The sequence below is a fragment of the Pogona vitticeps genome, chromosome 3, assembly GCF_051106095.1.
Source record: "Pogona vitticeps strain Pit_001003342236 chromosome 3, PviZW2.1, whole genome shotgun sequence".
NCBI classification, from domain to species: Eukaryota; Metazoa; Chordata; class Lepidosauria; order Squamata; family Agamidae; genus Pogona; species Pogona vitticeps.
The window spans coordinates 4,553,443-4,565,650 of record NC_135785.1 but is presented as its reverse complement, the minus strand read 5'-3'; the positions used below and the strand labels follow the sequence as shown (position 1 = coordinate 4,565,650).

Genomic DNA, 12,208 nt, shown 5'->3' with positions numbered 1-12,208 from the left:
TCAGAGTCTACTCTCGTATACCTGCCACTGAGGTTGTGCATCTATAAGGGATAATATCAGTATCCTATTTCCCAACCTTTTTTTTCCAGGGGATAGTTTCTCCTTGACCCCTCAAGACAACATGTCCACTGCTATTCTTACGGCAATACAGAATGCAGCTGCGCAAGTCTCCCAAATGGTACGCCATGCCCCCAGTCCTACCAGCTATGAACTCTTGATGCTGACTATCAAATTCTGCAATGGTTTTCAATCTCCCACGTGCTCACCCAGTTTTCTTCTCACAAAGCTTAACCTTTAATCTGAATTTTGTTTGCCTTTTGGGAAGGTTGTGTATCCCTCCTTCCCACTCCTAGAGTGATCCTCAGCTCATGTAATAGGTAGGATGGCGAACAGCAACACCGCAGTCTCTCCCACCATCAAGCACTGCAGGAAGGCTGCTTGGCACCTAGCACACAGAAGCATCTTCCAGTGTCCTTACTAGACCAGTGCCTGTAAGGTTCTCTATACTGTATAAAGAAGGGACAGAATATGCCTGGGGATGTTTTGATGTTTGGGTAAAAGGCTGCAGCATTAAATAGGGCTGTAATACAAACCAGAAGGGATCAGCCATGGGTCATCATAGCAAAAGAGTTATCCACAGTCCTTGCTCCTGCTAAGGAACACTGCCAAATCTTCTGAAGAATTGGTATTCTCGATATATCTAAACATTTCCGCCTTTCCATCACCCTGAGCCACCAGAAGGTCTCACTTAAACATCTCTGCCCTTATTGCCAGCTGATGCCACGAGTATTTTCTCTCTCTCACTGGCCTTCTTAAAATCCACCCTCAGTTTCCACCCCTTCTGTGAAGTTTGGGTACAGGAGATCTGGATGCTGGCCTCACATCTGCCATGGCCTTCCTAGTGATTCCGCATCTGGGACATGCCAGATGTGTTCACATATTCTGTCTTTTTTGCATAATTTATTCTGTACTTTGTACCATACTGTTTCGTTTATTCTATTTTTCCGAGGCATGGCATGGGAGAAAGAGTGAACTGGGGGACTCAAACTCCATCCCTAGGAACTGGAGATCGTATTCCGCTACCACTCTAACTCTGAAAATTTCCATGGGTGTTGTCTGTAGCTTTACAACTAAAGGAAAAAAAGGGGGGCTAGAAGCCTCCTTTGTCTTTCAAGAAAGATCGAAGCGGGTGCCTCTCCTGAATTCTATACCTCTTCGTTTCACATTCTGGCTCTGACACAATCAAGGCACAAGAAAGAAGTCCCTGAGCATCACTTTCAACCTGACTGGGGGACTTAATTCTCCAGGACTTTGTCATTCTAAATCAGCATTTTAAAAAAAAAGGCGAGGGCAATCTCCTGTGTCTAATCTGGAAGGTTTTATTTCATCGGAATATTTCTACAAATCTTTGTAGGAGAAAGAAGGGTGGAAGAAAACGCTTTGGTTCCAGCTTTGGATCTGTTTGCCCAGACTTACGTTGGGTAGGCAGCCCTGTGATGGGCAGGCGTTACCGGTGTCTGGAGAGGCTCATCTACGCTCTGGTGAACGCTGGGAACCGGCTTCTTTTTGGCTCTTGGGGTATTGGTCATGATCTGAGATAAGGAAAGGAAAACAACAGTTTCAAAATGAAACACAAAATACATAACACATCCGGTGTTCCCCATCACCCTTGGGGTTTTTCTTTCCCCTTTTTTAATGTCATGATTCTTGTCCTGGGGTATGACTTTTCCCTTTCCCAAACACATATACTAAAATTCTCCCCCCCCCCCCGAGTTCCTTAAAATGGTTTACTTTCAATATTCCTTTTTGAATTTTCGCACGTTAATTTATTGTCGATAGCCATACACCACATTTCTTTTAAGTTCTGTTGTAGATTCTTTTTTTGGCCTTAGGGTTTGTTGTATTATGCTTTGTTATTAAAATAGACAATCTCTTTTTCAAAAAAGGGAAGGAACAGTTTGAAGAAAGGGGGGGGGAGCGCTCAGCAGTTTTGCTTATAGTTTCCCACAGGGCATAGGAGATGGGGGGGGCGGCGGAGAGAAAAAGTGGCCCCATCCTGCCCCCCAGGGTATGCATGGCTCACTCAACTCCAAGGGAGCAGCTCAGAGCTTAGAGTACAGCAAGAGCAATTACGACATGGACGGGAAGGAGCATAATAAAGGATCACTTGGCAGTACCTGCTGGGAAAACATGGATTCCAAACCAGCAAATGCAGGTTTGTGTGTGTGTTTGTATGTGTGTGGGGGGTCACTTCCCTCTTCTGCCCAGAACACCCCAGGTGGATAGATTACGACATGGGCAACCCATAAGCTTTGGAGGTGTGGGGCACAGTCCAGTTTTACTTTCCGTGGAGGAAGGTTTGACAGCCACAAAAAAGGATTAGCTGTCCTGTTTCAAAACCTGGCTATTTACGTAGATCACGTGTCGCCGCTGGGGTTTCTGATCCTGCCTGCCCTGCCTGTTGCTTGGCCATCAGTTGGGGGGGCACTGGGGTCCTTTAGCTGAGCCTCCTTAGGAAGCCGCGCAGGGGCTTCTTCCCCTACAAGAGGTCCAAACCTTTAGGACTATGGGGTTAGGTCCCTAAGGCTGCTCTCTGTTTGTCCGGCTCTCCATCCCATTCACTGGCAACGAAGCTGGATTTTGCTGCCAAAAGATTGGCGAGGGTGGCTTGACTATCAGTGGCTTGGAAGGGCAAACATAAAATTATACCCCATTAACATCATGTTGAGATTGTGCCTCACCCTCCTGCTTTACAAGAGGCAGGAAGTCAGCCGCCACCCAAACCAAACACAATAAATCAGGAAAACAAGAGTTTTCAAAAAAACCCAGTTGAGTGCTGGGCACAACATCCGATTTGCCAAGAGCGACAGGAGTCTCAAAGGCCGGCTGTTGGCTCCTTTACGACACGCTAGGCTGGTCTTGCCATTAGCTGGGCAGACTTGAGAGTGGCCTGGCCGCTATTCCCTGGCAAGGCAAGGAGGTCAGAGGGCTGGAGCTCAAAGGCTGAACGTTTTGGCTCGTGGGAACAGATGCATCGGGACTCCAAGACAAGCAGACGGGTGGTGACCCACCGAGAAAGGGGCCAGGCCAGGGCTGGAGATGGCCCGGCGGCGGTAGCGCAGGTGGCTTAGGCTGAGCTCAGGATCGCCAAAGTTTGCATTCCTCTGCGTTAGGGTTTTCAATGTTGCTCTTGTAACGTGCTCCTCTTTACCGAGGCATTAACCCCTTCTTGCAAAAAACGAACTGGTACCTCCACCAAAGCTGTCAGCCAGGAGAGACGATGGACCCGGGATGTAAATGAAAGCCTGATGCATTTTGGCTTAGTCTTTTCAGCGTTCTTCTAGGGCTGTATCACATAAAATAGAACCGGGGACTGGGGGGGGGGGGGAAGAATGATAACTATATGGAATGTTAAAAACCTTGTCTCTAGGAGAAAATGTTGTGATAAATATGTTTTTTCTGTCCTATTTTATGTGATGTTGCCCTTGAAGAAGGCTGAAAAGGCTGAGCCGAAACATGTTGGCGCTTTTATTTGGGAATAAAGTGCATCCTATCGTTTTCGCATCCTGGGGCCATCATCTCTTCTGGCCTACCATCATCCCCTTTCTGCCCATGTCTTGCTCCCAGGCCAGAGGTCAGGCATTTCCTATGAAGTTACCCTGTGCCCTCATCACGCCCTGGGTTTTCATCCTTCTGCTGCATTTCGCCACTTTCAGATGAAATACCGGGAGTGTTTCGCTTGTTGCTGCCAGCAGTGGGAGTGGGCATCGTAACCGGCTTCAAACAGGGAGTCTTTGCCAGAGTGCAACAGTGGATTCTGGGAATTGCAGTCCAAAAAAGTAACTTTCCTGTGCTCTGGGGTCTTTACAGTCAGAGCTAGCCTTCTCCTCAGGTAACTCTGCAGATTCCTCACCTCTGCTGCTTTCCCTGAACAGACGTTCCACTCTTTCTGGGGTGATGGGTAAGTAGAGCTTCCCAGTGCAGTGGCAGTTTACCTCTGAGAGCTGGCAAAAAAAAAAGCAAAGCATGCTGCTTATATACTGCTCCATAGCGCTTCAAGCACTCTCTGGGCGGTTTACAAGTCAATGACGCAGGCTGCACACATTCCCCCACCCCACCCCCTGGCGAGCTGGATACTCATTTTACTGACCTCGGAAGGATAGAAGGCTGAGTCAACCTTGAGCCGGCTACCTGGGATTGAACGCCGGATCCTGAAAACAGTTTTGGCTGCAGGACAGCTTTTTCACCACGGCGCCACAAGGCTCGTTGTGCACGGTGGGCAGAAATAAAAAGAACTTCAAGCCCATCTGTAGGTTTTTGGAGACATTTAGCTGTCTACGGAGGAGCCTCACAGCACGGCGGTTAAACTACAGTACTGCAGAGAAGACTCTGCTCACAGCCTGAGTTCAATCCCAGTGTACTCAGGTGGCCAGCTCGAGGTTGAACTTACCCTTCCATTCTTCTGAGGTCAGCAAACTGAGTATCCAATTTGCAGGGTAATGTGTAGTCTGCATAATTAAACTGTAAACCACCCAGAGAGAGCTTCAAGTACTATGCATGGGACAGTATATAAAAGCAGCACATTTTGCTTTTGCTTTAAAAAGGGAAGCTCTGAGCTAGATGGACTTAAGACTCTGATCTAAAAGTATGCTTCTTCATGTCTCAACCACTTTTGTGGATTCTTACTCTTTGTGGAGAACAGAGTTGAGAATTTGATCTCATTGAATGGCAAAACTCCAGGCATCGTTCTGCAAAGACCATTTGTTTTGTCCAGTGCATGGAACAGTCTTTTATTTAGTTCTTACACATTTCCATCCTGGGTCCCCCCCCCCCCCCGAGCTCAAGGTTCCCCTTCCCATGCCCGTTGTCCTCACAATTCTGTGAAGTAGATCAGGCCAAGACGGCAGGAGTGGTCGAACATCAATCGCCCGGTGAGTTCCAGGTCCCAGGTTCCAGCCAGACCACACCGACCTTCTCTCTTCTGAACTGCAACCACCAACGCCCAGCACCCCAGCCACCATGGCCAACCTCTGTTTTGTTTTTTATCTTCTTCTCCAGGCCCTGCTTTTGCCCTTCAGCATCAGCTCGCTCAGACTACTGCTGTTGAGCTGCGGTTCTGGGATGGCGACCTGAAATCCAAATCGCGTCGCCTGCTGAACAGCCCTCCGGGCCGGTACTTACACCCAGGTATTCCGTGGTCAAGAGCCTCTCGCCCGACAGCTCCCCCGGTTGAGGCTGCAAGACTTCGTCTTTGTCCAGATCAGCTTCCATGCTGTTATGGTCCTCCTGTCACGACAAGGGAGCAGAAGGTGTCAGGCTCCCTGGGGCCAGCCGGCAAGAGACCAAGGGTTTGGCCACTGCTAAGATCATGATCAGTTGACGCCCCTGCTAATGCCTACATTGGGCTGCACAACAGGATTTCAGCCAGTATTTCCCTGAGTGACACAGCAGCAGCACCCCCCAGCCCGACCCCCACACTCTTGGTATCTACAAAGACCTCTCAAAAACAGATGGGAGTCCAGAGTCAGTGGTATTCTCAGCTCATGTCCAGGGAGAGGCAGGTGAGCAGGGAAATCCTAACAGGTGGGGCATGTTCCCTGCCAGGTAACGGTGCTGCTTTCCGCTCCCCTAAAGCCAGCATGGGACCCCTGGCTGGTGGACTGGACTGTCTGGGAGAGGATCTATCTATTTCTCACTTGGTGGCTTGCGATGGCGCTCAACATCTCCCCCACCCATGTTTTATAAATGCTGTCAGAAACAGGCAGATGCACTAGAGAGACCCTCCGTCTGCTGCACCAAGACTCCTCTTACATTGATCAGAGGACGTTTCTTCCCTTCGCCTCAGCCGCATGGAAGCTCTTGGCTCTTAACACAGATCTGCTGAATGCGCTCGACTGATCTCTTAAAGAAGCCGGTGCTGACCACACAGTGGGGTGCTAGGCAAAGACGTTCGTGCATGTATTTATTCTCTTCTCATCTCACCCCCTCCTCTAGGGAACTCAGAAAGGTATATACGCAACTCTTTTTTCCTTGCCATTGTCCATAGTAACAACACATTAAATCCCCACAGCAAAGTGGGGATTTAAATATGGGTCCATCCTAGCTCCTCTCCGGCTGACCCTCATGGCTCTCTGTTGATATCAAGGGCAGCCATGGAACCAAGAGCATCTATTCTGCCCTGGACAAAAGGTACACGGGTCCAAAACCAGTTCAGCACATGCTGGTCAGCAGAAAACACCCTGTACTATAAGTCAAGGCACGTGCTGACTTCTGAGTATGAAGTATTTCAGTTTTACTGATGCTTTCTACATAAACTGAACTACTCCGATAAAGATGAAGTACTGAAAGAAAAACAGACAAATCCTTAGAGTAAATATTGTAACAACATTTCCAGAACGAAAAAGGCTGGAAAAAAGCAAAGCGTGCTGCTTATATATACCGCCCCATAGCGCTTCAAAGCACTCTCTGGGCAATTTACAAGTTAATCGTGCAGGCTACGCATTGCCCCCGACCCCAGCGAGCTGGAGACTCATTTTACCGACCTCGGAAGGATAGAAGGATGAGTCAACCTTGAGCCGGCTACCTGGGATTGACCCCCAGGTCGTGAGCAGTTTTGGCTGCAGGACAGCCATTTAACCACTGCACCACGAGGCTACTCCACTGATGGGATAAATTCCCATCACCATTTAACTGACTATTAAAAAAAATCATTAAAAAGGGGATGGAAAAATAAAACAGCCAACCTTATCATGCCATTGTACAAAACAATAGTCAGGCCGCACCTGGAGTATTGCGTACCATTCCGGGGGGCCACACCTCAGAAAAGACATGGTAGAGCCGGAAAAGGTGCAGAAGAGAGCGACTCAGAGGACTGGGGCTGGGGCACCTCCCTGATGACTGATGAGGAAAGGCGACAGTGTGGGGGGCTCTTGAGTCTAGAGAAAAGGCGCCTGGGGGGGACATATGATTGAGACGTATAAAATGATGCAGGGGGTGGATAGAAAGTGGAGAGAGGGAAGCTCTTCTCCCTCTCACACAATACTAGAACCAGGGGTCATCCGCTCCAATGGAGGGTTGGGAGAGTGAGAACAGAAAAAAAGAAAGTATTTCTTGACCCAGTGTGTTGTTAGTCTGTGGAACTCCTTGCTATAGGATGTGGGGTTGGCCTCTGGCCTAGATGCCTTTCAAAGAAAGAGGACGGGACAGATTCCTGGAGGAAAAGTCCCTTGCAGGTGACAAGCCATGATGGGGATGAAGTATAATCTCCAGGCTTTGAAGGAAGGGGCCTCCAAAACGCCAGAGGCAGGGGAGGGGGATCAGGAGACAGGGGACTTTTGGGCTCTCAGAGGCATCTGGTGAAGCCACAGTGAGATCCAGGAAGCTGGACGAGATGGGCCCTTGGCCTAATCCAGCACAGGGCTCTTCTGAAGTTCTTATGAGCCTTTCGCCCTGTCCCTCAAACTTGTATAAAATAAAATAAAGAGTCAAATCTCAACGTTCAAAGAGGATGTCTGAAGTGAGCAGTGTGAGAACAGGGAGAACAAACACAGAGAAGGGAAACCAGCCGAATAAATCCTCATTAAACCCAACTCAAATCCCCTGCTGCTCTGGCCAAATGCTCTTTCAAAATGGTTCAGTGACATTAGCCGGTGAAATCACCATCAGAGCTCACGGTCCATTTACGTATGTCAAAATATCAAACAGTTGTGCTCCACACATCACATGTTGTCCCTTAATTTGCAGCAGACATTCTACCAGAACCTGTGAGCCTCTCCGAGTAAAAGACTCCAGTGGTGGTGGTGGTGGAATTCAGCTCGCAAAGCATTAGTGATCTGGTGCTCAAGAGGGCAACCAAAGACCTTACCATCTAAAACTAAATTGTGTTTTGGAGTTTATGGACAACCGATAGGCTGCCCCTTCTCTCTCTAGCTAGGCCTCTCAGTCAGCTTCCTGCTTATGACCATCGTTTGCTGTGACATCCTTATTTGTACAAAATAGGCAGTGCTTGCTTCCCAGACGTGAGAAACCGGACAGTGATGCTTAATTCTGGTTTGGAACCTGCTCTACGTACACTCTGTTTTCTCTATTGGCAGCTTGGAGGCCAGCTACAGTATGAAGCACTGTTTGCAGAACAAGGAACAGATGGACAAGTCATCTGGAGAAGCGTATGGATGATCAACTCTGGGCTTGCATTATCAGGAGAGGTCTTTTTTCTTTAGCCATCCTTCAGTCTCGAGAGACTATGGTATCGTGCTCTGAATGGAGGTCTTGGAACAGCGTCTATCGTGGCTGAGGAGGCCAATCCGAGAGTGACAACAATTCCTTCCACACTGAAGACAAATCCAGTCTGTCCCCTGTCCAGATCCCTGATTTCGGGACTGCCTCTTTGCCTTGGCCTGCTGGACAAGGGTCTCTTTAAAATGGGAGAGGCCGTGATGCAATGCCTGCCTCCAGGCTGTTCAGCTCAGATGTCGGGGTTTCCCATCTGTGGAGGTCCACTCCTAAGGCCTTTAGATCCCGCTTGCAGATCTCCTTGTATCACAGCTGGGATCTCCCTCTGGGGTGATTTCCCTGCACTAATTCTCCATCCAGGAGATCTTTTGGAATCCGACCATCAGCCATTCTCACGACATGCCCAAGCCAACGTAGACATCGCTGATTCAGTAATGTATACATGGTAAAAATTCCAGCTCGTTCTAGGACTACTCTCTTTGGAACTTTGGATGAGAATTTTTTTAAAAAAATCTCAGATTTCTGCACTGTTGAGCAACATGTGGGGGGGGGGGGAAGCCGGTGGGGGCTGCATGGAAGGCTCTCTGGTGGTGTTTCAGCATGACATCATTTCCAGAGGCAGCCGACTGGTTTCCTTCGCCCTGCCCGGGCGACAGCTGTTTCCAAATCAGGCCTGGCTTTTTCCCAGGGTATAAAGTGTGTCTCAGCATTTACCTGCCAGGCTTCTCTATGGGTCTGCTTCATTTTCTGACTCTATGCCAGTGTGGGTTTTGACTGGATTTTCCCCATGGGGCTTGGTACTAGAGACGTGCATCTCCTGCATCCACACTCTATGACGCTGCCGACGTTTTCTGTCACAAGATTTGCATGGCAGGACAGCCTGCAAATGCAGTGGTTCAAAACTTGGGTTGACCCCGGCGTTCTTGGACTGCAATTCCCAGGTGCCTTCACCACTGGCTGGGCAGCACAGCGAGCGGCGAAAGCTTCAGGGAATTGCAGTCCAAGAACATCTGGGTCACCCAAGGTTGGAAACCACTGTGCTAGAGTATTTCACCATGTTAATTAGGGGGACAGTCTGCCTATGTGGATTTCTTGTTTCTGGCATGGAAAAATGCCTGGCGGTCGTAATTACAGAACTAGAATGTCTCCTTGTTCGTCTGTCCGGGAGAGAGGCACTTGCCCCCATCGGGCCCAATGAAAACATGTACCAAAAGCTCAAGGCAGAAGCTCATGCTGTCTTGTTTGATGTTCTAGTTTGAGAGGGCTGGCTCCTCCAGAAAGCTATGGTGGTGACAAAGGCCAAAGCATATCATTCCATTGCAAAATTCTACCTGACAATGGCTAGCTATTCATTCCTGCATTGTGTCAACAAATACACTTTTTTTTAAAAAAAAAGGAAGAAAGAGCAATATCCTGCTGAAGAGTCCCGGTGGCATTTAGAATTACATGCCCTGTAATCCAGTTGTGAAACCCAAGAATTACACCTGAGCAATTAAACGATCAGAACTCCTGGAGGAAATGTTATGACAAAGAGATTGGCAAACTCCTCATTGTAATGTCCTGTGGGCAGGTTCCTGTTTGATCATTCTACGTACGGGCTGAACGGTCCATTGCACAAGCAGAAAGACCTTTACAGAGCCTGCCCACAGGATGGTATCCAGTACCTCCTTGAACACAGGGAAGCCCCGCTGGAATGCAAGTCACCTTGCAGTGGAGGATGGGCAACCCTCCTGATAGCAAAGCTTTAAGCTCCACCAACAGTCAACAAGATACTTCCTCGTGCGATTGGGTCTAACCAGCAAAGATCATAAAATCATGGAGTTGGAAGAGGCCTCTGAGGCCATCGGGTCTAGTTAGGCATCCTTCAGTCTCGAGAGATGATGGTAACATGCTCTGAATAGAGGTCTTGGAACAACATCTAGTGTGGCTGAGGAGGCCAATTCGAGAATGACAACAATCCCTTCCACCCTGAAGACAAATCCAGTCTGTCCCCTGTCCAGCTCCCTGGTTTTGCTGGTTTCGGGACTGCCTCTTGGCCTTGGCCTGCTGGACAAGGGTCTCTTCAAATTGGGAGAGGCTGTGATGCACCGCATGCCTCCAGGCTGAACGCTCAGATGTCGGGGTTTCCCATCTGTGGAGGTCCACTCCTAAGGCCTTTAGATCCCGCTTGCAGATCTCCTTGTATCACAGCTGGGATCTCCCTCTGGGGTGATTTCCCTGCACTAATTCTCCATCCAGGAGATCTTTTGGAATCCGACCATCAGCCATTCTCACGACATGCCCAAGCCAACGTAGACGTCGCTGTTTCAGAAATGTATACAATCTAAAAATTCCAGTTCATTCTAGGACTACTCTATTTGGAACTTTGTCCTGCCAGGTGATACTAAAAATGTGTTGGAGGCAAAGCATATGGAACATGTTCAGCTTCCTCTCCTGCTGTGCACAAAGGGTCCAGGACTCACTGCAGGACAGGAGTGTGCCCAGGATACAGGCTCTATAGACCTGGATCTTGGTCTATGACGTCAGCTTCTTATTAAGACAGACCCTCTTTGTGAGTCTAGCGAACATGGGAGCTGCTTTGCCAATGCGTTTATCCAGCTCAACATCTAGGGAGTGTGTGTGTCAGAGATTGTTGAGCCAAGGTACACAAAGTCGAGTCTAACCTCCTGCTCAAGGCAGGAATTCAAGCCAAAGCAGCTCTGACAGATGGTGGTCCAATTTTCTCTTGAACGCCTCCAGCGTTGGAGCACTCATCACCTCCTGAGGTCATGAGTTCCGTTGTCATACTGCTCTAACAGTGAATAGGTTTCCCCCTGCTGTTCAGCTTAAATTTGGCTTCCTGTATGACTACCTTTCACGTATTTGATGACAGAGGACCCCCCCCCCAGGCTCACAAGCTGGGGATGATAGTCACAGCTGTCCCACTCTTGGTCTACTGCATTTAATATTCAGTGACGTATATTGTCTCCATTTTGCTAGTAGGTCCAGCTAGTAGGTCACGAATCTATCATTCCCTTCAGCCTCATCTTTCCCCACAACTACTGCCCACCCTCTTCTTGTTGAAGGACTCTGGAAACGTGTAATCCACAAAACTAAGGAGTCCAAGTTCTGAGAGAAACTGATTGCTATTGAAAATTAATCTAGTCCATGAGGGCTCAAAGCATCACTCACACTATGAGAAGCACTCCCTTCGCACAGACCCCACCCATGATCTTAGGAACTATCTATCATTCATCCCATCATCCCTACAACATGCTCTCTGACAAAAGCAAAGTCCTGATGAATATCAATGCACCTTAGATCAAGCCAGGAGGCGGGCTTGAACCAGACAGTTCCTTCTCAACTGAGAACCACGGCCCTGAAGGAAAGAAGCTGCTCTCTTGCAGCAACAAAAGGACTTTGCAAAATCACAGTACAGGCAACAGAAGGTCATGGTTAAAGGACAAAACAGAAATCTACAGCTGAGAATGCTACCCATGAGTCAGGGACACATATCAGGTGTTTCCTGGTAGCAAACCCGAGTGAAACAGCCCTTAAAAATGTGAATGAATTTGTGCAGAAGCTGCCTGGCTGTAGCTGCACAACCACCGATAAGAATCTCCCCATCCCCAGGAAGTGCTCTCAGCCTTTATCCTCAATGGAAGAAACCTGTCGTGAAGTGTTAAAAGATATATCTGGGAAATGAAATTTTCATGGCCTTGTTAAATACGAAACAGCAAACCAGGAGCCCAGATCACTTGTAACTATACTTAACCTCTGGATATACACATTGAATCCCCTCCATGCCTCTCTGTGTCATTGTGTCGGGATCTTTGGTCAATCAACTTCTGCAGGGTTTTGTAGTGCTCCGGAACCCTACAAAACCACCATCATCATTATCTTAAAATTGCCGAGCTCTCTATTTGCCTGGAGGTCAAAATGGGCAAGGAAGAAACTTTAAGTGGCACAAACGTTGGTGGAAGCTTCTTCATCACGT

At 48.4% G+C, this 12,208-nt stretch overlaps 1 protein-coding gene across 7 annotated transcripts in view; it reads right to left on the bottom strand.

The window, feature by feature from the left end:
* Positions 1-12,208, bottom strand: part of ARMC9 (armadillo repeat containing 9) — a 123,545-nt gene that overhangs the window by 30,720 nt on the left and 80,617 nt on the right. For all 7 annotated transcript variants that reach the window (XM_072996330.2, XM_072996333.2, XM_072996331.2 and 4 more), the window contains 2 exons: positions 5,182-5,286; positions 1,477-1,592 (listed from right to left, as the gene is read on the bottom strand). In XM_072996330.2, the coding sequence (XP_072852431.2) occupies positions 1,477-1,592; positions 5,182-5,286 (221 nt within the window). The remainder of the gene's footprint in view (positions 1-1,476; positions 1,593-5,181; positions 5,287-12,208) is intronic.